The sequence below is a fragment of the Diplotaxodon limnothrissa genome, linkage group LG16 (genome assembly GCF_057381915.1).
Source record: "Diplotaxodon limnothrissa isolate DT_005_m linkage group LG16, D_limnothrissa_male_GT1.1, whole genome shotgun sequence".
In the NCBI taxonomy this organism is placed as follows: domain Eukaryota; kingdom Metazoa; phylum Chordata; class Actinopteri; order Cichliformes; family Cichlidae; genus Diplotaxodon; species Diplotaxodon limnothrissa.
In genome coordinates this window covers 6,813,179-6,836,164 of record NC_140611.1, presented here as the reverse complement: position 1 = coordinate 6,836,164, position 22,986 = coordinate 6,813,179, and the positions used below count along the sequence as shown (strand labels likewise).

At 42.8% G+C, this 22,986-nt stretch overlaps 1 protein-coding gene across 1 annotated transcript in view; it reads left to right on the top strand.

Moving 5' to 3' along the window:
• Window positions 1-22,986, top strand: part of sema5ba (sema domain, seven thrombospondin repeats (type 1 and type 1-like), transmembrane domain (TM) and short cytoplasmic domain, (semaphorin) 5Ba) — a 206,520-nt gene that overhangs the window by 150,203 nt on the left and 33,331 nt on the right. The window contains exons 9-12 of the mRNA XM_085374937.1: window positions 2,082-2,367; window positions 14,865-15,000; window positions 17,243-17,450; window positions 17,530-17,737. Of these exons, the coding sequence (XP_085231063.1) occupies window positions 2,082-2,367; window positions 14,865-15,000; window positions 17,243-17,450; window positions 17,530-17,737 (838 nt within the window). The remainder of the gene's footprint in view (window positions 1-2,081; window positions 2,368-14,864; window positions 15,001-17,242; window positions 17,451-17,529; window positions 17,738-22,986) is intronic.

Here is a 22,986-nt window from a genome sequence, read left to right as displayed (position 1 = left end):
TTCAGTAATATTATGCAGAATCTGTCAGCTCCACCTGCCCTTTGCCTGACACACGTACAGTGTGCATAAACACAGGTACAGTATGTAAACACAGAACGACTCAAGCACACCGAATACACACACTTATCCCTTACATTAGCTCACCAGCTTTCATATAACAGTTCCTTAGCTTTAAAGGGAAAGTAGCACTAACACATTATGATGGTTTTGCAGTGTCAGTCACCCTGCAGGCATGGCAACTCTCACTTGTTCATCAGCACGCCTGTTTGCACCGATTAACAGTCTAAATGGGGGATCGGAGTTCATTACAGAGATCTTGACAAAGGTTTGACAAATCTTTTTGCCACCGCTGTAAACACTGTGATTACCTTTGGGTTTCATGTATAATAAAAATGCTAATAACAAGCTCTGTTTCTTTAATAGCATTCGTACTCGCCTTCGATTTGAAATACCAGCTGAGGATGAACTGATAAGAATCACAAGTAAATTTAATTTAACTCGATAAGTCGATTAGATCACCTGCTAAATTAGCCACCGCTGCTTTCCTCACATTCTCGCAGAGTAATTATGGCGGTCGGGGAGCGAGGTCTTTGGCACTCGCCACCCCTTTAATAAAACTTGATTACAGCGTTGAAAAGTTGGGATCCCTCCTCCTGCTGATTGTGTCTTTCTTCTTTTGATACCACGGGAGCTTTGGTTTGTGCTCGGCCCAAACTGCCAGTTATTTTCATCACAGATGCTGTCGCTGTGTGTGGAGAAGCGGATTAGTTTTCTCCCTGCTTTGTGTAAAAATTACAATCTCTAAAAAGACTCGGTAGGCTCTGATGCACATTCCAACACGGCTGTTAACAGGTCATGTCCATCCTGTTTGTGCATGTGGAAGCTTGTGTGTGTGTTTGTAATCGCAGTATCTGCCTTTTACATTTTCATTATGTGTGTGCATGTGTCTGTGCAAATTAAGGTATTCTTCCATTCATGTTTTGCCCGTGTGAGTGTGCATGTGCCCGGATGTGCTATAAGTTACAATAAATGGGTCCCAAGGGAAAACAGCAGCAGCAGCAGTGTGTTTGATCATTTCTGCACATGAGCAGTGCTCATCTGAAAGAAGAAGAAAACACAGCGGTAGAAAACAAATCTTCAGCGTGATGCTCCGTGTCAAAACAGCCGTGTGGGTGTTAAGCCGGAAGTGTCGCAACAATTTAATCCTCTCATGAAAAACAAGACGTCTTCTACTTAGTGATCGTTAACAACCTCAGCTTTTTATTAACACTTATGAATGTTTTTCTGCAAAACCCTCAAAATACACTCATCACCTGTAAAAACAGGTCATTTCAATTATATGCAATACTAAAAACAACTTTTTTAGGTTTATTTTTATGCTACAAACTAGGATTGTAAAGTTTAGCGTTTCATTAAAAGTATCACACAAGAAACTACACTTGATGTGTCTGCACATGTCTCCGGCGTACATAAAGCCAAGACTGTCACCACGAGAAGATGCTGCAACAAAAAGAAAGTGAGTTTTCAAACGAGCCTGTCCTGTTAGATTTCTGCCAAACACAAATGTACAAGTCGAAGCGCCCTTTTCCCCCTGACAGCAGACAGCAGTAAATTAGTGTTTGGTGATGAGTCATTCGTGTCTAAAGAGTGACAGTAACGTCCCTCTTGTTCTGTGCCGTTTACCTGATAACCCACTGAGCAGAGAGGCCCATTAATCATTTTCTATGTGTCCCCACCCGCACCCCCCCTTTTCCCAGGCAATAAAAGCAGCGCGGACATGTAGTTAAACAGAAATCGCTCCATGGATTTACCATCAAAATATCAGACAGATTTATTAGTAACAGTTTTTTATCTGCTTCCTATCCCTCTCTGCGGCTTCTCCTCATTTACACATTTGACATTTAGGCTCCTTTTCCAGACCATCTCAAACTGGGGTGGCAGGAATTCAAACTTGTGCTTGCATTCAGTAATAAGGAGCAAAAGGGTCAAAGCAAACAGCATCTACAAGATAAATGCTGCAAATATTTCTGTGCTGCAGGAGTAGATGTAATGATCCCCTCTCCCCTTCTTCCCCCCCATAGAACCCCACTTTATCTCGGCCTACGACGTCGGCCTCTTCACCTTCTTCTTCCTGAGGGAGAATGCAGTGGAGCACGACTGCGGCAAGACGGTGTATTCCCGCGTGGCGAGGGTCTGCAAGAACGACATCGGCGGGCGATTTCTCTTGGAGGACACTTGGACCACGTTCATGAAGGCGAGGCTCAACTGCTCTCGCTCCGGGGAGATCCCCTTCTACTACAACGAGCTGCAGAGCACCTTCTACCTGCCCGAGCAAGACCTTATCTACGGCATCTTCACAACCAATGTGTGAGTGAGCTCGAGCGCGCACACTGCCCGCCCTGTTTGACACACACGATTTGTTTGGCTTTTTTGATGCAGTCGTAGGCATTTCTAGACGCCGAGAGAAAACCCGTGGCACGCGGCCATTTCATCACGGCTCTGTGTTTGAGGTAAAGCAGTGATGCTTGCAGACGTTTAGGGCGCTGAGTGCTGCACCTGCTGAATGCGGCGCCGCTCTCTAATAAAGTTCAACCACCTGCCTTTTGTTTACACACTTTGCACTCCACTTTTATTCCAATTTATTCACGACCGAACTATGAAGTGCTTTTTTTCGTTGCAGCATAATTGAGGAAAATAGGCTGAAATAAGTCGAGGACGAAATTTTCAAACTTATTTTGATGTACAGACATTTCGATTGGGTGTCTTTGCTTTGTTTTCAGTATATGATGTCTACAGTCTGTGAACACATGTGGAAAAAATGTCATCCTGGGGGGGAAAACAGGTTTTACTTTAGACGAGGTTTCCATGTTTTTAGATCTAGTATTTAACCACATTACATAACAGTTTATCTTTAAAAGCAGGCAAAAGAGATTAGTCGTTTCAAAGAGCTCATGTGCAATCTCGATTTTCCTCCCCAAGCAATATATTATTAGCTTTATTATCAGTGTTCACATTTTTTTTTTAAACACCCCAAGTTAACAGCCCACCAAAGAGTCTGTTCTTTCAAAAAAATGCACATTAATGGCAGAGAAAATACTTTTCTGGCATTTACTATCTAAATCAATTCAGCCTGTGCAAATGTGGGTATGAGCCTGCTGCTCAGCCGGTGTTTGCAGGTGGATTACTAAAGGAGCGTAAAATCTAAAAAAGACACAAAATAACCCAAAAGACACACAGAATGACCACAGATTCATTGAAAGGGATCGTATGTCTGCGTCCCAGGGCTCATTTCATCAGCATTTGTCTCTTATGTATCTAGTGTGACAGCATCAATATTCCTCTTTGTATCATAAAGCATAAAATTACTGTAATGCAACACTTACCCATGCATTCCTCCTCAATGTTGCCCTCGCTGTTGAATAGAAAGGATGAACAACCCCACCAAAACAAGCTGCAGCTGTGCTGAAGAGCCCTTTCAACAGCAACAAGAATATTAATAAGGGAACACTGGCGCACACACCGTAGCACTTGAACTTCTCCTCATTTAGGCCTCAGATTTCGTCACTTCATAAGGTTTGTTACTGCAACATTTTCCTGCCTGTATAGAGAGACAATTTTCCAAAGTTTGAGCCACCCCGCTGCTGCTAATGATCAGTGCGGATGCACACAGCTCTCTGCCGAGCTGGATACACAGATTGACTCATACTCTCTCTGGTGCGTTTGATTGCTCCAGGTGGGGGTGTAACACACTTCATTACAGAGAGGAAACACCGAGAACAAAAGTGTGTACATTGGAGATTATTTTGCGGCTTTTATGTTTAGTAAAAGTGTAATTGTGTCACACTCTGCTCTAATTAGAGGGTAGCAGCAAGCGCACAGCAGCTTGGTCACTCTGTTTAACACAGTAGTCCAAGAAAAGATGTCAAGGAGACATGTACATCAATATAAATTATAGCTTGGGCCTTTTTTATGTCTGCAATCCTTTAATGTGTGTTGCAGATGTGGCTCAAGTGGTAGAGTGGGGCATCTACCAATCGAAAGGTCAGTGGCTCCGTCTCAGGCTCCTCCAGTCCAGCTGTCGAAATATCCCTGGGCACGATACTGAACCCCAAATTGCCCCCAATGCATCCATCGGAATATGAGTGTCTGTATGGATGTTAGATTAAAAGTGCTCTGTGTGTTTGTGTGTGAGATTCAGAGACTTAAAGTAAGTGCTTTAAGTGCTCAAATTGAGTTGAAGGGTGCCAAATAAGTACCATTCCATTTATCTGTGACTGCATTTATTTTGAAGTATATTTAAACAGCATGTATCTCTCTCTGCACCTAGGTTCTGCAAATTATCTCAGCACATTCATACCCTTCAATGAATTTTGACTTTTCCTTTTAAGACTTCCCTCGGGACAAATTTTGAACCTTGCATGAGATTGAGTAACTAAACACACCGAAGAATAAAGGATGAATCAAAACTAAAAACCAAGACAACACTTTCTTTCTCACTTGTGAGAAAACACTACATATACATCTACCGTTGAGTCATGAAATGCTCTTTTCCACAGTGACAAGGAAGTATGTAGCAGATGCCAAGGATGCTGCGTACATAACCTTTCTTTTTAAATTTGGAAAGTCGAATCTGAAGCCACCCAGTCCACCACTTGAGTCAAAGTCATGTGAAACTATTAAGACTTGGCGATAAACCTTGCAAGCGTGGCAAAACAATCTCTTGAACTGTACATGCACTTTGTGCCTGCGTGCGTGTAAGGTGTGCCTTTGTGTGTGTGAGGAGCCATGGCTGATGCTATTCAGATGTATTCTGAGTACTGTCAGGGGAGAAGTTGAATCCTGCCTCTCACCTTCTGCTCTCTCACCTGTTAAGCCGCCGGCAGTTGACACTGCATTGCTGCTTCCCATCAGCCTGCAGCCATTTTTGGTGATAGATGGGAAGAGCGTGAGAGAGCAGGAAATGGCCGAGAGACAAAAGAAATGAAAAGCCAGGGGGATAAAGAAAGAGAGGAGGAGATAGAGAAATGAGAAGAGGTAATGAGAAAAATCATTAAGCTCCAAGCTTTTGTCTTTCTCCCATTGTCTCCTCCTTCAATTCTGAAGCGACTTGCCGGTCCACCCTCCAAAACTGCTTCGCTCTTTGGGGCTGGATATGTTAATGCAATCACCACCAACACTGCCTCCATCTGTCTGGCCTAAATTGAGCAGACTCACAGCTGCTCCCAGGAGTTTGGGGCTGTAAAACAAAACAGGAAGAGCTGGAACGGAGCACTTATACCCTCCGTCTGCCTGGGCCGGCTCTCGGTACTATAAATCCACCTCCTCCCTCTCTTTGTGACCGTCTTGGTTTATCCCTTGGTCACTTTAGGTTGATGTTTGGCAGACAAAACCTACAATTTCGGTCGTCGGTGAAGTTGTTCATCAAGAAATAACAGTCACAAAGTTTTGTTCTCGCAAAATTCAAAGGCGCTGCTTTGTGAAATGAGCATTTTGAAGACTTCTCTCAATTTTTCTAGATCAAACGATTAAAAAAGGGAGGCGCTGATTTTTGTATTACACTGCAAAGAATGCTGCTGTGTATAAACGGATTTAAAACATAATGGTTTTCATCCCTGTTACTCAATCTCTACACAGCCCACTAAGCAAAAGCAGCTCCCTAACAGAGCATCAGCAACCTCTTTGATCCTCCCCCCTTTTGTCTGTGCAGTGCTGAGTGTGGGTATCCTACGTTTTGGGCAGTAAAGTACATTTCCCCTCATGATTTTATGGATACAGAGTGAGAAAAATAGGATTTGTTAAGTAGCTTACATGGACAGTTGTATGCTTTAAACAGAAATGTGTGTTTTTTGCTGCGGTGCATGTTCATACCACAGGGAGAGCGTTCTGGTAGAGCATTCAGTCTGCACAGAGCCTTTTAGTTTGGACGCTTCCTTCCTCATCTGCTCTTTGCAGCTTGATGAGCTCCCTTCAGAAGCAGACACAGCACAGCTTTTTAGCAATGCTTCCAAAATGCCTTCAGCAGCCACAGTTAGTGAGACAGTTGCCCTCCGTGGCACTACAACTCCTGTGCTGACACACGTTTAAGCCTCATTGCAGTTTCCAACTGGAAGCCAAAGTAAACTTTATGTTAGCATGATGATATTACCAGTTTATTGTTTTTTTCTGATTTTGGTTGGTTTGTAAAACCGTTGATGATTGATGAAGAAAAAAAAAGCCACCACCGTCCAACAGAGCGCGTCAAGCTGTGAGGAAGGTTTTAGCATTCCATCAGAATAAGGACACTTAAGTCCTAAGAGCACAGCCAGGTCTTTTAATTAACTCAGGTTCCTTATTGGCAAGGTCCTTCTGCGCAGTGATTCTCCCGCTGAGGTGTCTAACCTGCCATTACTAACTAATTATGAGCCTCCTTATCTATTTCTAGGTGACTTCACTGACCCCCTCCACTTCTCCCGTTCTTGGAGGGGTCTCATATTGGAGAGGTTAGCAGGGGGATATGGAGTACTGCAACAAATGGTCCATTAATTGATTAGTGTGTAATTTGTGTAAGTGATTTATCTATTAAGTAACTTATGAGGCAAAAGTGCAGAACATTTGATGTCTTCAGCTTTCTAAATGAAATGATCTGCTGTATATCTCTCTAAACTCTGTGCATTTGGGTTTTAGATCAGTGGAAAGAACAAAATTAATCATTGCACTGATGCACTGATGCCCGACTTCCACTGTTCACACGATGGATATTTTTTCAGTCTTTTGAAAAATGGACTAATCTGAGCTTTTAGGCCGGATTAAGTGTTATCTTTGCATGCAACTAATGTGAATGGAATTGATGTAGAGATTTCTTTAGGTCTAGATTGTACTACAGACAAGCAGGTTCACGCTACAGTGTCCAGACTGCCTCGTTCAAAGGCAGATTTAGCAGAGCGATGAGTTTATTTTGGGAAAGTTATATAAATTGTTGGACACGTATCCTTCGAATTTGACAGTGGAAAGCGGTGCAAATAGATCTTTAACTCCGACTTGTAACTTCCACAAATACTAATTTCATTAGAGGATAAATGATCTCTAGCTTCAGCCACAATAGTTACTTGGCGCGTCATACTTTTAGTGCAAGTCACACTCACTGAGACATACCCCTGACTTACTCACAGAACACCTAGGGACCCTGAGAGCCCTCCTATCCTTGGAAAATATGTGACTGACTTCAAGCCAGATCAGATTTGACGTGTACGATAAATGATATTCTGGGCAGCCGAGTGAGACAAGCCACATAACTACCATATTTCTGATTTTACACAATGTTCTCTTCCCGTCACATCACTGACATCCAATCTACCTTGAAATGAACTGGGAGCCCATCTTGAAGACTGGGCCTGATCTGAATACAGCTTCACGGACTCTTCTGCTTCTGTATTTCCACTATTTATGTTACAGCTTTCACACAAACACACATTTTTATTAACATTTTCTTTACTTTCTCTAATTTTTTGACCCGTTTGATTCACCACGCAGCAAATATAGGTCACATTTTTAAGAGATGAAACCCCCCACCGAGGTTCAATTGTGTGTCAGATTGTTATTGTCGTCGCTGGGATTTTTTTTGTGATGTCTCCAATCTAACACCTGGATTTTTGTGCAACCTATTGAACTCGTGGCATTGTTTTATTGTTTAGTGTAGGTGTTGCTGACTCAGTCTGCCTCTGAATGTGACTGTTTCGGGGCAAAGCTGTTGCTTTTGCTGGCGTATTGTTGTGCAGTATAAAAATATGTATGGATAATCCTGGCAGCCTCTGTTCAATTTCTGGTCCCTGCAGCCATGTAGCTGTGCTGAGTGGGCCCTTTTCCTTTTTTGCTGCGATGCAGGTATTCGACGAGGTTGAAACATTGGCCTTAATGTGGTTTGAGCTGTACCCTTCCTCACACAAAACGAGGTTAGGTGCATTAGCTAAAAAGCTGGGGATTCTGATGTGTGTTAGCGCTGCACGTGCATTTTGCTTGTCAAATCTTTTTTTTTTTTTAATGCAGCAAGTTAAAAACAGACTCACTAGGGACACAGTTCGACCAGTCAGGTGATGCTACCAGGAAAAAAATGTTTAGTAAGAAAAAAGAAGCTCACAAACAAAACGAACGTGCAGCAGCAGCTGTGCCACCTCCAAACTAAAAAGATAAGATTATCAGGTGAGATGCATATAAGCCTCTTGTGTTTACCAGACACTCTCTGGTGTTCTGATCTTTGCTGATTGTGGTTTGCAGGGAGCCATGAAACCAGGCTGAGCGAGGAGTTCATTACTTTCCTTACACCTTTTTTTTTTATTATTTTTTTTTTATTTGAACTGATCTTGGAAAAGTGCCACGGCATCTGCAGAATTAAGTTTTCAGTTCCTTCAGTTTTACTTGAAGGATAAAGCCTTCGTTTTTGCTATGTCTTTCTTATTGGCAGCAAGTCTTGAGAAGGCATGACAACTGGCAATGTGTTAATATAGTTTCCTTTTTAATTTCCTTAAACAGCTGGCCCTGCAGTTTTTTTTTTTTTAGCAGTAAACAGAGGAGTTGTTGGACTATTTTCAGCAGTGCATTAATTCACATTGGGTGATATAATGAGTATCTCTGGCAGCACGACCATGTTTAGGGGCCTGGAGTTAAACTTAACTGCAGTGTGTTTATTGCACTAAAGACATCTTTTTGTGATCTGAATCTTGTGGTTTTACCAAGCTTTGGATCCACATACAGTCCATGCCAAGTCATTGTGATGTTAACAAACCGGTTTGACATGATTTAAGCTTTGTGACATGGCGTGTTATCCTGTTGATAGCAGCCATCAGGAGATGAATACACTGTTTTCAGTGTATTTTCTGTGTTTGTTGTAATGAGTTGTTATTTGACTGACTGTTTGAGGCAGTCTGGCCATTCTCCTCTGACCTCTGTAATCAAAAAGGGATCTGAGACATCCAGCGCACTGGATATTTTCTCTTTCCCATCTAATTCTCTGTAAACCTTGAAGATGGTTGTCTAAGAAAACCCCTTGAGATCAGCAGTTTCTGAAACAACCATACCATGTTCAAAGTCTCCTAAATCACCTCTCTTCCGCATTCTGATGCATGATTTGAACTTTATAGGTTGTGTTGATCATGTCTACATTCCTTAAACATGTTAATACCATGTGACTGGTTGATTAGATATTTATGTTAACACATGTACCTAATAAAATGCTCTGTGATAGTAAAATATCAGCAAATTGAGTCATTATGTAAAATAACTCAGTATTAAAAAATTAAAGAACTTGACCTTTTAAACATTTTATACAAATACGTTGTGTCATTATCATTACTGATGCACTTATGAATAAGCAGTACTTTGATGCTGCACCAAGAGATGACTCATTTTAGCTGCAGATAAAAACAGGCAGTTTAACCCTCTCAGGCTCAAATTAAGTTTTTGTTGCTAATGCACAAAAGAATACCTGCAGTGGTACTTCTGAGTAAAAAAAAAACCTCATAAAATATGTATGTGGGGTAATCAGGTTGTTAGCTTTTAACTGTTGCAAATCTGCAACGCCTGCCTTGAGAGGGTTAATAAAAATAGAAATATATATAGTACGACTGTAAAAATACAGCACTGCAAAATCAACGCCAAGTAGCTACAAAACATGTTATATATTGGTTTGGAGAGTGTTCAATAATCAGTGGATATGGAGGTAATGCATATCTAACAGAGAAAGAGAGAGTAAGAGTCACAGGCAGAGCCTCGTCAACCTGATCTTTCTTATTCTGCCTTCTCTTTCGAACTCCTTCCATTTCTGATGCTCTGCAAAAAGCCACACACCTGCAGGGGAGCACAGTAAAAACCATACAATGAAAAATCCAGAGAAACACATATCGTGTGTAGCATTAAATTAAATTGGTTCAAACTGGAGTAAAGAAATCGGACAGAGAGTGATGGACATGGATACATTCTGTAAAATAAGACAGGGAATTAAAGGGACAACCAGTGAGAGGATGAGGCTGCTGGAATGAGATGAATCACTTGAAGAAGTAACTTCACTCATATTGACAGTAATCATTGTGGTGCCGGGCCTCGGAGAGTGGCAAAGCAGCGGCGGCAAACAGCATAGCAGATGTCAAACAGCTTTTCAATCACTTTCCCGGGCTTTTAAGCAGGCTCAAAACATATGGGTTGCATCCATTAGTGCAATAGGCTGCAGTCCTTTCACTGCACCCTTTTGCTCTGCTCTCTTGGCATTACCTCTCAAATAACCTGGACGATGTCAGGCTTTCTGTGACCGAATGCAGCTTTAATGCAAGCTGTAGCTACGGTACGACCACGGAGCCACAGTTTAACTTTCTATTATGTCAAACTGTGTAGTTGTGCCTGTGTGAATGTGCAAACTGTTGTGGCTATATCCCTCAGTGACTGCAGCGCATTTGCCTGTGGTTTCCTCCAGTTGGGGTTTGGTTACTGCTGGCTCACCACAGCGGCTCACTCTGCTTTACACATTTTCTCTCTGCCTCCCTGCCACTCTTTTCTCTACCAGAGCCATTGGAAAAGAAAAAAGGAAAAAAAACCCCAGAAAAAGTCCTTTACTGAAGTGTGCAGGCTGTTTTCCTCAATGGCCTTTGAGTCAGTCAATGAGCCACCTGTTTGGCTTCTCCCAATGTTTAGTCAGAACTCATTTGGAGCTGCACAGCACTTTGCTTCCCTGCGGTAATGACAGAACTTATTAGTTATTTCACTGCCCTGAACTGGACCACTGAGAAAGTAGTATTCAACGCAAAAATCAACAGAAGAAACCAGCACTCTCCCAGCAGACCTTAGAAACAACTCTGAGGTAAGAATGGTAACTTAAATGCACTTTAGAACAGCACACAGCAACACTACATATGAGCGGGCGTAGGGAGGTTTGGGGTCTTCACTCACCCCGGTTCTGTTAGCCGTCAGGGCTGGGGGGCTGGGAGGAGGTGCTGGCCGTCAGATTGGGGTCCGGGATGCGGGGCCTCCCTGCTACTGCAGATAAGGAGGCGGTCCGCTTGCCTCCACCCCAGAGAGAAAGGTTACATCTCCTGGGTCTAGGTGTGGCTTGCCCCTCTGGGGGCGGGGGTACCTGGACCTGGGATATAGAGAATGTTTGGGGAGTGCGACTGTCTGTGCAGTGTCTATTTGTGTCTGTCTACACGTTGGGTGAGTGCCGAGTATTTGGTTGTGTATATGGGGTGGGAATGCACGTCTGTGTCCGCGTGTGCCTGTTCGTCTGTGTCTATATGTCAGGTTGGGTCTTAGACTCAACCTCTCTGGGTACATCTCAGGCCCTCTAAAGTACGGAGGCCTATCTCCCCTCACCACACTCCCTGCCGGTGGCTGATGCCCTCAGACGTTGGTGTGTTGGTAGTTCTTGTCGACTGGGGCTGGGCGCTCATGTATGTACCGGCTCACTCCTGGTGGCCGATTGGCGGGGCCAGGCGCCTGTGGCCCGCCTGGGCCCCTTCCAGGGGGTGGGGTGCCCTCAGGCCTCTGGGCCTGAAGCTCGGTCCTCTCTGGCACAGCTGGCTGCCGGCAGAGCCCGCGGGCACGCCACTGCAACCCCCTCTGGCCTCTGCTCCGTAGCTGCTGGGTGACCTCTCCTTTGGGGCTCCACTCAGCTCTTCCCAGGAGGGTGGCACGGTTCCCCCCCTTTTTGGTGGTCCTCCTCGGGTCCTCGTACTCTGGGGCCTCTGGATGTCTGGGGCCTGGATCTCCTCCATACCTGCTTCATACCCTGGTGGACGGGGCTGTGGCTCCCCACACTCCCTAGCAGATCGTTACATGGAGAAACCTTTGGAATACAAGCATGCTGATCCACACAGGTATGCACAAAGGTGTACACAGACGCGGACTACACCTTTCTTGGCTGCTGCCTCAAAGCACATTGTGCGCTGTTTATCTTGCGTGCTGCACAATATCGTTTAATATTTAGTATCTACTGTTATCTACTGCTAGCTAGTTTATTGTGATGGTGCTGTATTTATTATGTTGCTCTTTCTTTGTTTGCTTTCTCTTCTGTTTTTTTTTCTCCATACAGGTGATCCAGGTGTTTTGTTTGTTTTTCTTTCTTTCTCCCCCCCCCCTCTCTTCTCCCCTCTGTATTTCTTTCTCTCCCTCTTTCTTTCATTCTTTCTCCCTGTCCTATCCCCCAGTCATGTCTGTCCCGTTTTATAGCAACCGAAAATAAAATAAATACATAATTATAATAAAGGTCAATTAAATGGACCAATATGGCAAGGCCATGATGATCCACTTGGTAAAATAAATCCGCTTGGCATCTTTCTTGGCCTTAAGACAACAATTCTGATGGCTAAAGATCCAAACGGGACAAAAAAGAAAAGAAAAAAAGAATGGTAACTTAATAAAAAACAATGGTTGCAACAGATTGTGACATTTTGGCTTTCTAGTCATATACAAAAACTGATTACTTTGAACATCAAACTAGAGACTCAAAGTTATTTAACTAAGAATAAGAATGGCCTGTACTTGTATAGCGCTTTACTTAGTCCCTATGGACCCCAAAGTGCTTTACACTACATTCAGTTATCCACCCATTCACACACACCTTCACACACTGGTGATGGCAGCTACATTGTAGCCACAGCTGCCCTGGGGCGCACTGACAGAGGCGAGGCTGCCGGACACTGGCGCCACCGGGCCCTCTGACCACCACCAGTAGGCAATGGCGATTGCTGCAAAAAGTGGTAAAGTGGAGCTTTAAAGATGAATCTTAATTACACTAATCAGGCATACCATTATAAGCATTGGGGCTGCATAGGAACAGACCAGTCAGAGTGCCCCATCCTGATCCCTGTCCACTACCGAAAGTACCAATAATGGTCACGTGAGTGTCAGAACTGGACTACGGAGCACTGGGAGAAGGTGGCCTTGTCCGATGAATCATGTTTTCTTTGATGACCTGGGAACACCTGACAGCAGGATGCACTACGGCGAGCCAGTGGTGGCTAGGTGATACTTTGGGCAATATTCTACAGGGAAGCCTTTGGTCTGGAAATCTATCTGGATGTTATTTTGATACGTACCACCTGCCTAAGCATTGTAACAGACCAAGAAATAGTATTCCCTGATGGCTGCGGCCCCTTTTAGCAGGATAATGCATCCTACCACAAAGCAAAAAATGCTTTGTGGTAGGATGCCACCGGTACCGGTCCGTGGCCCGGGAGTTGGGGACCGCTGACTTAAGGGATCCGTTGCTAACACGGTGCCAGGCACCTCAGCACAGCTTCAGGGGTTTAGTGGAGTCCATGTCTCGATGGGTCAGGGATGTCTAGGCAGTAAAAGGGGGACCAAAACAGTATTTGGCAGGTGGTCAGAATACTGTGGAAAAGGAAACTGATGAAAACTAATTCAGCATGACTGTTCATAGGGTAGCTTTGCCAAAATGGAATTAAAATTATTTATTGGGCTCGGGTGTTACGTACAGCTAAATCACTGCCATTATGGGGGGGGAGCATTTTGAAATTGTATTACCCAAAGCATAATAGGATGTAGTGAAAATAGACAAACAATAGGATTGACAAGATCCACAAATAATGTCATTCTAGCCCTCATGTATCTAAAACACCCAAATCTTACCTAACAGATAATTGCCCCATATAAACCTGAACCTGGTCGAAAGAGACCAGACATTTAACCTTATAAAAAGTGTCCTAGCACATTTTTCACCCAGCAGCACATCTCATTACTGTAGCTGTAACTTCAGTAATTGCAAATAAATTCTCCAATATGGCTTGTCTAGCTAAGAGATGGATAAATATGTCATGTGTCAGGAAAAGAACAAGAAAGAAAAATGAACAAATAACCATTTACCAAACCCCAGTGATACAGCTTTTCCCGCAACCAGCATTCTTCAATGACTCATACTTCACACAAGGAGCCAAAACAAACTCAGGAACCCTGCCATTTTAAAAGTATTCCTTTCTCTGTAGGCTGATGGAGTGTCCACGCAGACGTCATTACAGCCACATTTTTCACTCCTCAACTCACAAAAGTCCACAATGGGCCCGCTAATGGCTTGCATCTTATTTACATTGCGTTCGCTAAACCTCAGCTGAAAATTTTAAAGGCTCTCTGCTAATGTTTGTGTTGCTAATGCAAAGTCTTGTGTGTGGATTCGGTGCAAGTCTCTTTCACTCTGTGGCTATTGCCTTTTCTCTCACTCTCTCCCAATCTCTTTCCCCTTTAATGGTATCACTCACTATCTTCTAACTGGTAGTTTATCAGCAAAAGCTATGTCAAGGCAGCAGGCTGTTCACTGTGCTGTAGAAAGTTTGTGTGTTACTGGATGTACTGTATAAGAAGGAGGAGGAAGCAGTCAGCAGTAGCAAGTTGTTAAGAAACTCATTACCCTGCAGCACAATATTAGTAAAGAGCATCACGATAATACCTTTGCTCGCATTGCTTGTTCGGCCAGGGTTTACTCTCATATGTTACACCTGTGAGGCGACTGTGTGTGTGTGTGTGTGTGTGTGTGTGTGTGTGTGTGCACATAATCTGTGGAGCTGCCTCCCATATCCTCAGCTTAATACTGTCGCCATTCACTGCTCAGCACTGATAGCATAGCTTAGCCTGCAGCCAAAGCAAGCTAGACATGGAGCGCCTGTTTATTGTGGGTATAAATGATAGGACTTCCATTAAGAGGATGGAACTCTTAGCAGAATAGCTTTATTGCACAGCTGGACATTGTCGATTTCTGATATGCCTTCATTTGCTGCCAACATTTTAAGCGGTTATGAATATTATTGTTGAAATAATATTTGTATTTTTACCTCTTTTTCCCTCCCCCACCCTCTTCCTCCTGTCTTCTCCTCCCTGTTTCTCTCTCTATAAAGCAACAGTATTGCAGCATCTGCAGTGTGTGCCTTCAACTTGAGCGCCATCACCCAGGCCTTCAATGGGCCTTTCCGCACCCAGGAGAATCCTCGTTCCACTTGGCTTCCCACGCCCAACCCCATCCACAATTTCCAGGTTAGTTTAACCACACACCTCCTCACTGAGACCACTGTTTAAAAGTTAAATCAGTCAGTTACCTTTTTTAAACTGTGAAAGAGGAAACTGTAATTAGAGCTCCAGCTCACGGATACCAGTTTGCAGAAGTTAAGCCATTTCAATCAGACACCAGACAGCTACCATTCAACCAGCATGGTTATCATTGATTTAATTCAATTCAGTTTTATTTATATAGCGCCAAATCACAACAACTGCTTATACTGTAAGGTAAAACCATACAATAATATAGAGACACCCCCAACAATCAGATGCCTCCCTATGAACAAGCACCTGGCAACAGTGGGAAGAAAAAACTCCCTTTTAACAGGAAGAAACCTCTGACAGAACCAGGCTCAGGGAGGGGCGGCCATCTGCCGCGACTGGTTAGGGATGGAGTGGGGGAGACAGGACAAAGACACGCTGTGGACAAGAGCCTGAGATAAATAATAACTAATGAAAATAAAATGAGGTGAGTGTAGAAGAAACACTCAGAAATGCGCATCATGGGAATCTCTCAGCAGCATAGGCTAATTGCGGCACATCTAAGGGAGGGTAACTATATGCTTTATCAAAAGCAAAGTTTTAAACCTAATCTTGATAGTAGAGAGAGTGTTTGTCTCCTGAATCCAAATTGGCAGTTAATTTTACAAGAGGGAGGTCTGAAAGCAGAAGCCGCTGTCTTCCATTTTACTTTTAAATACATAAGGAACCACAAGTAAACCTGCAATCTGAGAGTGAAGTGCTCTGTTGGGGTGATATGGTACTATGAGGTCTTTAAGATAAGATTATGCCTGATTATTAAAGACCTTGTATGAGAGGTGTTGCGGTTCTTTTTTGTTTTTTTGTTTTTTTGTTTTGTTGTTTTTCCATAACTTGTGTATCTGCAAATATACACATTCTGTATTTTTCATATGAAAGAAACTATACTGTGGTGGGGCTTGCTAATTTCTTGTTTTTGATTTATGTATGTTATGTTTTGTTTTACTTCATATGTTTCATATGTTGTTTGTTTAATTTAAGACAAAAAAAAATTAAATGAATGAGAGGTAAAACTTGAGGGGGTAGGGACAAATAAGTAAATACTTCAGCCTACTCCTTTTCAAACAAATAATGGAATGATATTTTGTAATGATTGTGAAGGCACATGTTTGAAATGTTTGAAATAAAAATGAACTGAACTGAACTGAACTGAACTGAGAAGGATTTCTAAAGCTGGGGCAAGCCTCAAGTGGCCATTTGACGAAGTGCAGTTTTTGGCACTTCCAGTTCCTATTCTTAGCACACTGATTAAGATAAAGAGTTACCCTGCTGTCCTTCCATCTTTTCCAATTTGTAATCTTCTGATTGCAAAATACTGTGAAAACAAAAAAGTTCAGTATCTTGCTTTTTCTTTCATTCATGCAACATTTCGACAAAAGCTTCGAAACCCTAAAAGAACATTTGCCAATTTTCTCAGTTGCTGCACTCTCCTGCATAAAGATGACTCAATTCATCTTAAATCAAAATGAAAGTCATCTTCAGTTGTAAGAAATATATATCCTTTCCTTCAGTTATTGGCTTCAGGCTGTAACACTGTGACATTTTTAGTCGGAAAAATGGATCCGTAATCTAGGATTTCACACCATTTGGTGTGTAGAGCTTGCTGCTGGTGCTGCACAGCATGGCTGCAGTCTCCAATTCTCCAAGTTAGCAGCTGAAGGCAAGAAGTAGATTTCAACCAATTAGATACTGTGATTACCACAAAACCACATATTGATAATCACCCGTCAGTCCGTCATTGTCGTTCACCAAAAAAAATAGAATCAGCAAACAAATCAGCCTCTCATTTCAAATCCCAGAGAATGAGCAGAAGTTGCAATCCACAGCTAATCTCTGCTGCACAAACAAAGCTTTTCAGAACACTGTCATTTCATACTTTTTCTTCTCAAGTGCCTCATTAAGCTGCTGCGCTGTTAGTGTGTTCACATAACATTCCATTCAAAAGTTGCAATTACTCAGACTTCATAGATTTAGGAATTGAAACAATCTCGCCAGACGAGGCGTATTGATTCGGTAGGTGTAAAGAAGAGTGTGTGGCATGCTCTTTGTTTGTTTTTTTCGTGCTTTTGTCCATGCCTCTCTCGCTGCCTTTTAGATTTTCTTATATGCATTTTACATTTTCACATCTTCTTCTTACTTTATATCCCTTTGTCCAAATTCCAACATTGCCTTTCTTTTGCAGTGCGGTACTATAGATGACAAGGGTCTGAATCAGGGCTTGACAGAGCGCAGTCTGCAGGACGCCCAGCGGCTTTACCTCATGAACGATGTTGTCCAGCCGGAGTCTATTGATCCGCTGGTCATGCAGGATGACGTTCGCTTCTCAAACCTAGTCGTGGACATTGTTCAGGGCATGGACACTCTCTTCCATGTTATGTACATCAGCACAGGTTAGTAGTGAAAGAGGAAAACCAAAACTTTAAGATTGAGGAGGTAGGTTCCTTGCTTTATTTTGTCTGTCTCTTTTAGAGTACGGCACCATCCTGAAGGCACTGGCTACCCCCAACAAGAACCTGCAAGGCTGTTACCTGGAGGAGATGGAGCTCTTCCCATCAGGTGTTCGAGAACCGATCCTGAGCCTGCAGATCCTGCATAGTGACAGGTCACTCTTTGTTGGGCTCAACAACAGAGTCCTGAAGATCCCGCTGGAGAGATGCTCCACCTACAAAACGGAGACGTAAGTACAGCAAGCTTGTAAAAGCTCACTCATCCAGGATGGCTTTGTTTTAAATGACAGCATGTGTAAAGAATCTTGCGCCGCTGACGTCAGTGGGGTGAGGGGATTTTGGATGTCGATTTGCAGATGACTTCAGAGGCATTTGGCTGAGTCTGTTCTCTGCAGCACAAAACAAGTCCATCTGAATTAAAACGTTACAGCTCTGCATGCTTTTGTAACTGTAACATTGTAGCAGTAAAAAAACTGTGTTGCTTTGTCACATAGTTTGGCATTTCCTTCATTAGAACATCAAAAATAAACACAAAGTTCTTTTTTTTAATCTATGAATGGGCTGCAGAGAGAGACTCAGCCCATTTTTAGATAAAATACCACACTGTGTGCTCCTTTTTGATGTTTTGATCTCACAAGCCTAGATGTGACAACTGTGTGTATATCAGGGGTGTCCAACTCCCCTCCTCGAGAGCTACCGTCCTGCAGATTTTAGACAAATCCTTGTTCCAACCTACCTGAATCAAATGAATGGCCAAACTTGATGGCATGCTGAAGAGGTAATCCAACCATTTGGTTCAGCTGTATTGGAGTAGGGATGCATCTAAAAGCTGCAGGACAGTAGCTCTCAAGGACTGGAGTTGGACACCCCTGGTGTCAGATCTTCAAAGATGTTTTTCCTCGTTCAACCACTGGACTGCTGCTCAGGATTACTCTGCTCAGTGCTGCCACCCGTGGCTGAAGGTCATATTACATTCTAAGCTTTCTTAATTATTATCATAGTATCAATTTACACCTTTGATAAGTAGATACTTTGAAGATACTCTCATTTGGGGCTGCCAACAAGGGTTGCTGTTAAATTCATTACAACATTCTGGCATCGGAACATCTCCGATTCAGTCCTTGCAGGAATCTTTGTTAAAAGCGCTCCTCTTCTCATTGTTTTACATTTGCATTTTTTTTTGCTCTGTTTTCTAAAAGTCCAACTATAAAAATAATGCAAATAACAAGCTAAAAGATAGCACACCTTATTTTTCTTAAAGCTGTTATGCCCTATACATCGGGTATATATTTAATTGCTAATTTTAAGCTTTTTGGCGTTGGATTCATTTTAACTTGCTTGGTCCCCTATTGAAGACAATTATCTGTCCTCAGCTAGGATTAATGTCTGGAAGGCCTTGCCTATAATCATTAAAGTCCTTATGGAACCAGACGAATGAATGGGGTGGTATCTGCTAGCTGGAGGAAATTAATTTGTTGTGGTTTTTCTTCTTCTTCTTTTTTTTGCAGTAAGGAAGTTGTGCATAATACAGAGACAGCACTGTTCTGCCTTTTGTTTGTGTCTGAATCAGAGGATAAATAAAAAGTTATGTGTGAAGCGACCTCATACGCTGCCAGAGAAGTTTTTCTACAGGCATGCCTTTGCGTGACAGAGGTACAAAGACTCAGAGAGGGAGGGAGGGGGGCTTTCCTCTCCCATCTCCAGCTCCAGTGTTATTCATGTGAAAGTCTCCGTGGTGGGTGAGGGGAGCTGTTTGTCGAGGCTTCTGCATCTGATCATCGCCACCTCCGTCCTTCAAAGTCAATTTCATTTTAGAATACAAATAGCTTAATGCTTTTTTTCCTGGTGTGTGTGTGTGTGTGTGTGTGTGTGTGTGTGTGTGTGTGTGTGTGTGTCTCTCCATGGTGTGATATATGCGTGGGTTGGTGGTGGACACTTTCTAATATGCATGCTGCATGATGAGTCAGCTCATTGTTTCTACTAAAAATCCAAACTCCTAGACACACCGGAGCAGACACTCACACACACCAGGAAAAGGTGACCATTGTGTTTAATAAGATGTGGGTGGGTGAGATTTGCAAGATGAGAATCAGGCACAAAAGAGGAACAAGAAGAAAGATCTTTCACATTGCTCTGCAGCCAAAGGCAAAACGAGCTGGAGAATACAACAGTTTTGAACCTGTCGGTTGGGGTGACACCTGAGCTCATTTAGTTGGACTTAAGTGACCAGAAAAAAACACAGATGTGTGATATTGAGTTAGGAGATTGTGGGGGGAAAGAGAAATGGCCAGGTAGTGAGAATTCATGCATGTGAAAAGGCCTGCAGCTTATATTTTCATTAAGTGCTGATCTGATCCAATTACTCAGATATGCCAATTAAACTTTCCAGAGCCAAAGTTGGGTTTTCACATCTTGTTTTTTCTTTTTTTTTCTTTTTTTTTTTTAGTCTCATGCTCAAATCAGAAGTTGTTCACCAAAGAAACGCTGTTTTCTTTTACACATACTGCACATACTGTGGCTTAAACAGGTTTTCGGTTGTGTTACACAAGCGTATTGTCAAGCTATTCTCAAATGTATTGTTCAGAGTAAATACACTGTGGGAAAAAAGGAATGGCCTGTGAAACTGCCAGTGGCACTGCTTAATCAGCAAGACTAGTGCTTGTTGCCGAGTATTTAAAGCTGAACCAGATAAAATTCACAGCACATCATATCGCTCAAATATACTCTGGAGAGCTTAACTGGACAGGTTACAGAGCTGGAAAGCTGCTCTAACGTACGGAAAATGCAAAGCTGAAATCTAGTTGCTGACACATAGCTGACAGTCACACTTTGTGTATAAAGTTCTCATCTGTTATCATCAATTGAGAATATGTATCTGATATAGAACTTACAAGAAATGACATGCATTTTAAAAAACACATATTTCAGTGTGTACTACCTCTTTAATTGTCCACGGTTGTGTACAAAACGGACTGGATCAGAGGTCAGGCCTGTTTGTTCTTTCACTGTGTCTTCCTGAGTATCTCTCTGGGTACACACTGTTAGCACTGCATGAAAAAAGTCCACCTGCCCTTTTGCTCTTTCCTCCTCTGAGTTAGCTCCCAATCATTGTACTGTTGTCTGAATGAGTGGAGTGAATTTCCCTCCCGTGCTGTGTGCAGCCATCCTATTCCCATGCAGCCATATATTCATTCACACCCCGGTAACAACTGAATAATCTGATATGGTTATATCAGCGAACAGCGGCCCATTAGCAGGCACACTATTATGACACATAAACAAACACTGAAGCAGGTGAGACATGATAATTATTATTATCAGCTTTGTTAGAAACCAGGTAACTGTTTAATGGACAGACTGAATAGCTGTGATGCCGAGATCCTTCATTTAAGGTTAGTTTTATCATTTCTGTAGCCACGTGGGTCCCGCGGGCTCTAAGTGATGCAAATTTTGCTATCAGAGGGGGAATGCGAAGGTCTGTAGGGATGTCTGTGTGTCCTCCAGTTTGTTTGGAGTGCCTCTATAGAGTGACGCAGAATTCTGGACACAGAGAAACTCTCCATCACTACCCACATGTAAAATTCACCTTAAAGTGGTTTTTGAGTACAGTGGTACAGCGGTTAGCCCTGTTGCCTCATGGCAAGAAGGTCCTGGGCTTCCTGTGTAGAGTTTGCATCTTCTTTTTCTGTGTTTGTAGGAGTCCTCTCCACATAATCTTGATCTCGCAGTCCAAGGACATGCGGTTAGTGGGGTTAGCTTAGTTGGTGATCGTGTTGGCACTGTGACCTCTCGCCCCATATCAATTGGGATAGGCTCCAACCCCCTGTGACCATTTGTTGGATAACGAGAAGAAACTGGATGGATAGAGTTTTCACCCTAGTATTTTGGGAATGTAAAACATATGTAATTTCATACCAAGGGGGAAGTCATTCTGCTGCTAAACTGAATAAAATGCCTCGCTTAAAGTACTCACTGATTTATCTACATCACACTCTAACACTTAATGCCGACCTAGCAGCTAGTTTGATACAGGAAGGCGGAGGTGCCCCTCTATATTTATGCGCCACAAGCAATGTTGTCATTGTTGGCTACAAGAGCGAGTACAGTAGTTCTCATGTACTCCTGGCATCTGGAGAAGTAAACATGTAGTGGATTAGTTTTATTTATTTATTAATGCAAATCATCAAAACAGGAATCCTCTGTGTTAGTACATTACACCGCTAGTGAGGCTAATGTTTATTAGCTTTGGCTCTAAGCCCATTTTAATGGCATCTCCTCAGCTTATACCAGATGACTCCACAAGCTTCATGAAATTCAGGTGGGAGTTTTTAGAGCAATCTTTCTGAAAGAAAGACAAACGGTGCTGAATATATCATAGAATATGCAATTAAATTTGAGGATTTTTTAGAGAAGGTAATTATTTTGCATTAAAGCAATATGTTCCATCAGCACCAGCTGACTGCAGGTGTCTCCGCTTGTCCTGGGTACACTGGGTGAAAACAGAGGTTTTATTAATAATAATGGATTGGATTTATATAACGCTTTTCAAGGCACCCAAAGCGCTTTACAATGCCACTATTCATTCACTCTCACATTGGTGGAAGCAAGCTACAGTTGTAGCCACAGCTGCCCTGGGGCAGACTGACAAAAGCGAGGTTGCCATAATCGCACCATCGGCCCCTCTGGCCAACACCAGTAGGTAGTAGGGTAAAGTGTCTTGCCCAAGGACACAACAACCAGGACAGAGAGCCCGGGGATCGAACCGGCAACCTTCCGGTTAGAAATGTGCTTCCCAACCCCCTGAGCCACGGTCGCCATGGCTTATTAGCCTTTAGCCGTTAGCGAGCTGCACCTATAGTCCATAACCAATGCCTCATTTTCTTTGGGTCAGTCAAGCAAGGCCATGCTTTATCCAGAAAGGTCCTTAAAGAGACACAAGTTAAACTGAAGATGGTTCAGGAGGTTCTACATACTTACTTTTAAAGATCAAAGCATGCATAATAACATATATTCAAAGACAATAAACCTCACAGCAACAACAAGCTAACACTGAGTTGATTTGAACTGTTACCAGTTAAAATCTCAATTACATAAAGTGCCTTTACTGTTCAGTTTTTCATTGCCATTGATTCACATTAGCGACGACGTCGGGGCTGAAAACCCTGAGAGCAGAACAACATTTGCATTGTCTTTAAGTCGAGTGTTTTTTTTTATGTTACGCTGCTAAACCTTTTCAAGCGCTGTTGATTTGTATCCTTTTAGTGATGGCTTGCAGACAAACGTTACAGCTTGTCTTGCCGTTTTTTGTGTGTGTGTCTGCATGCCCGTGTGTGTTTGTCCTTCTATTTGTGGTAATTATATTTGACCTGGCCAATTGGTACCTCTGGCTAACAGTACCACTCTGTCCTCCACACAGCCCTCTATCTCTCTATCTCACTCTGTTAGTGGAGTGATTTATTTTGGCCGCAGCAGCGTGCAG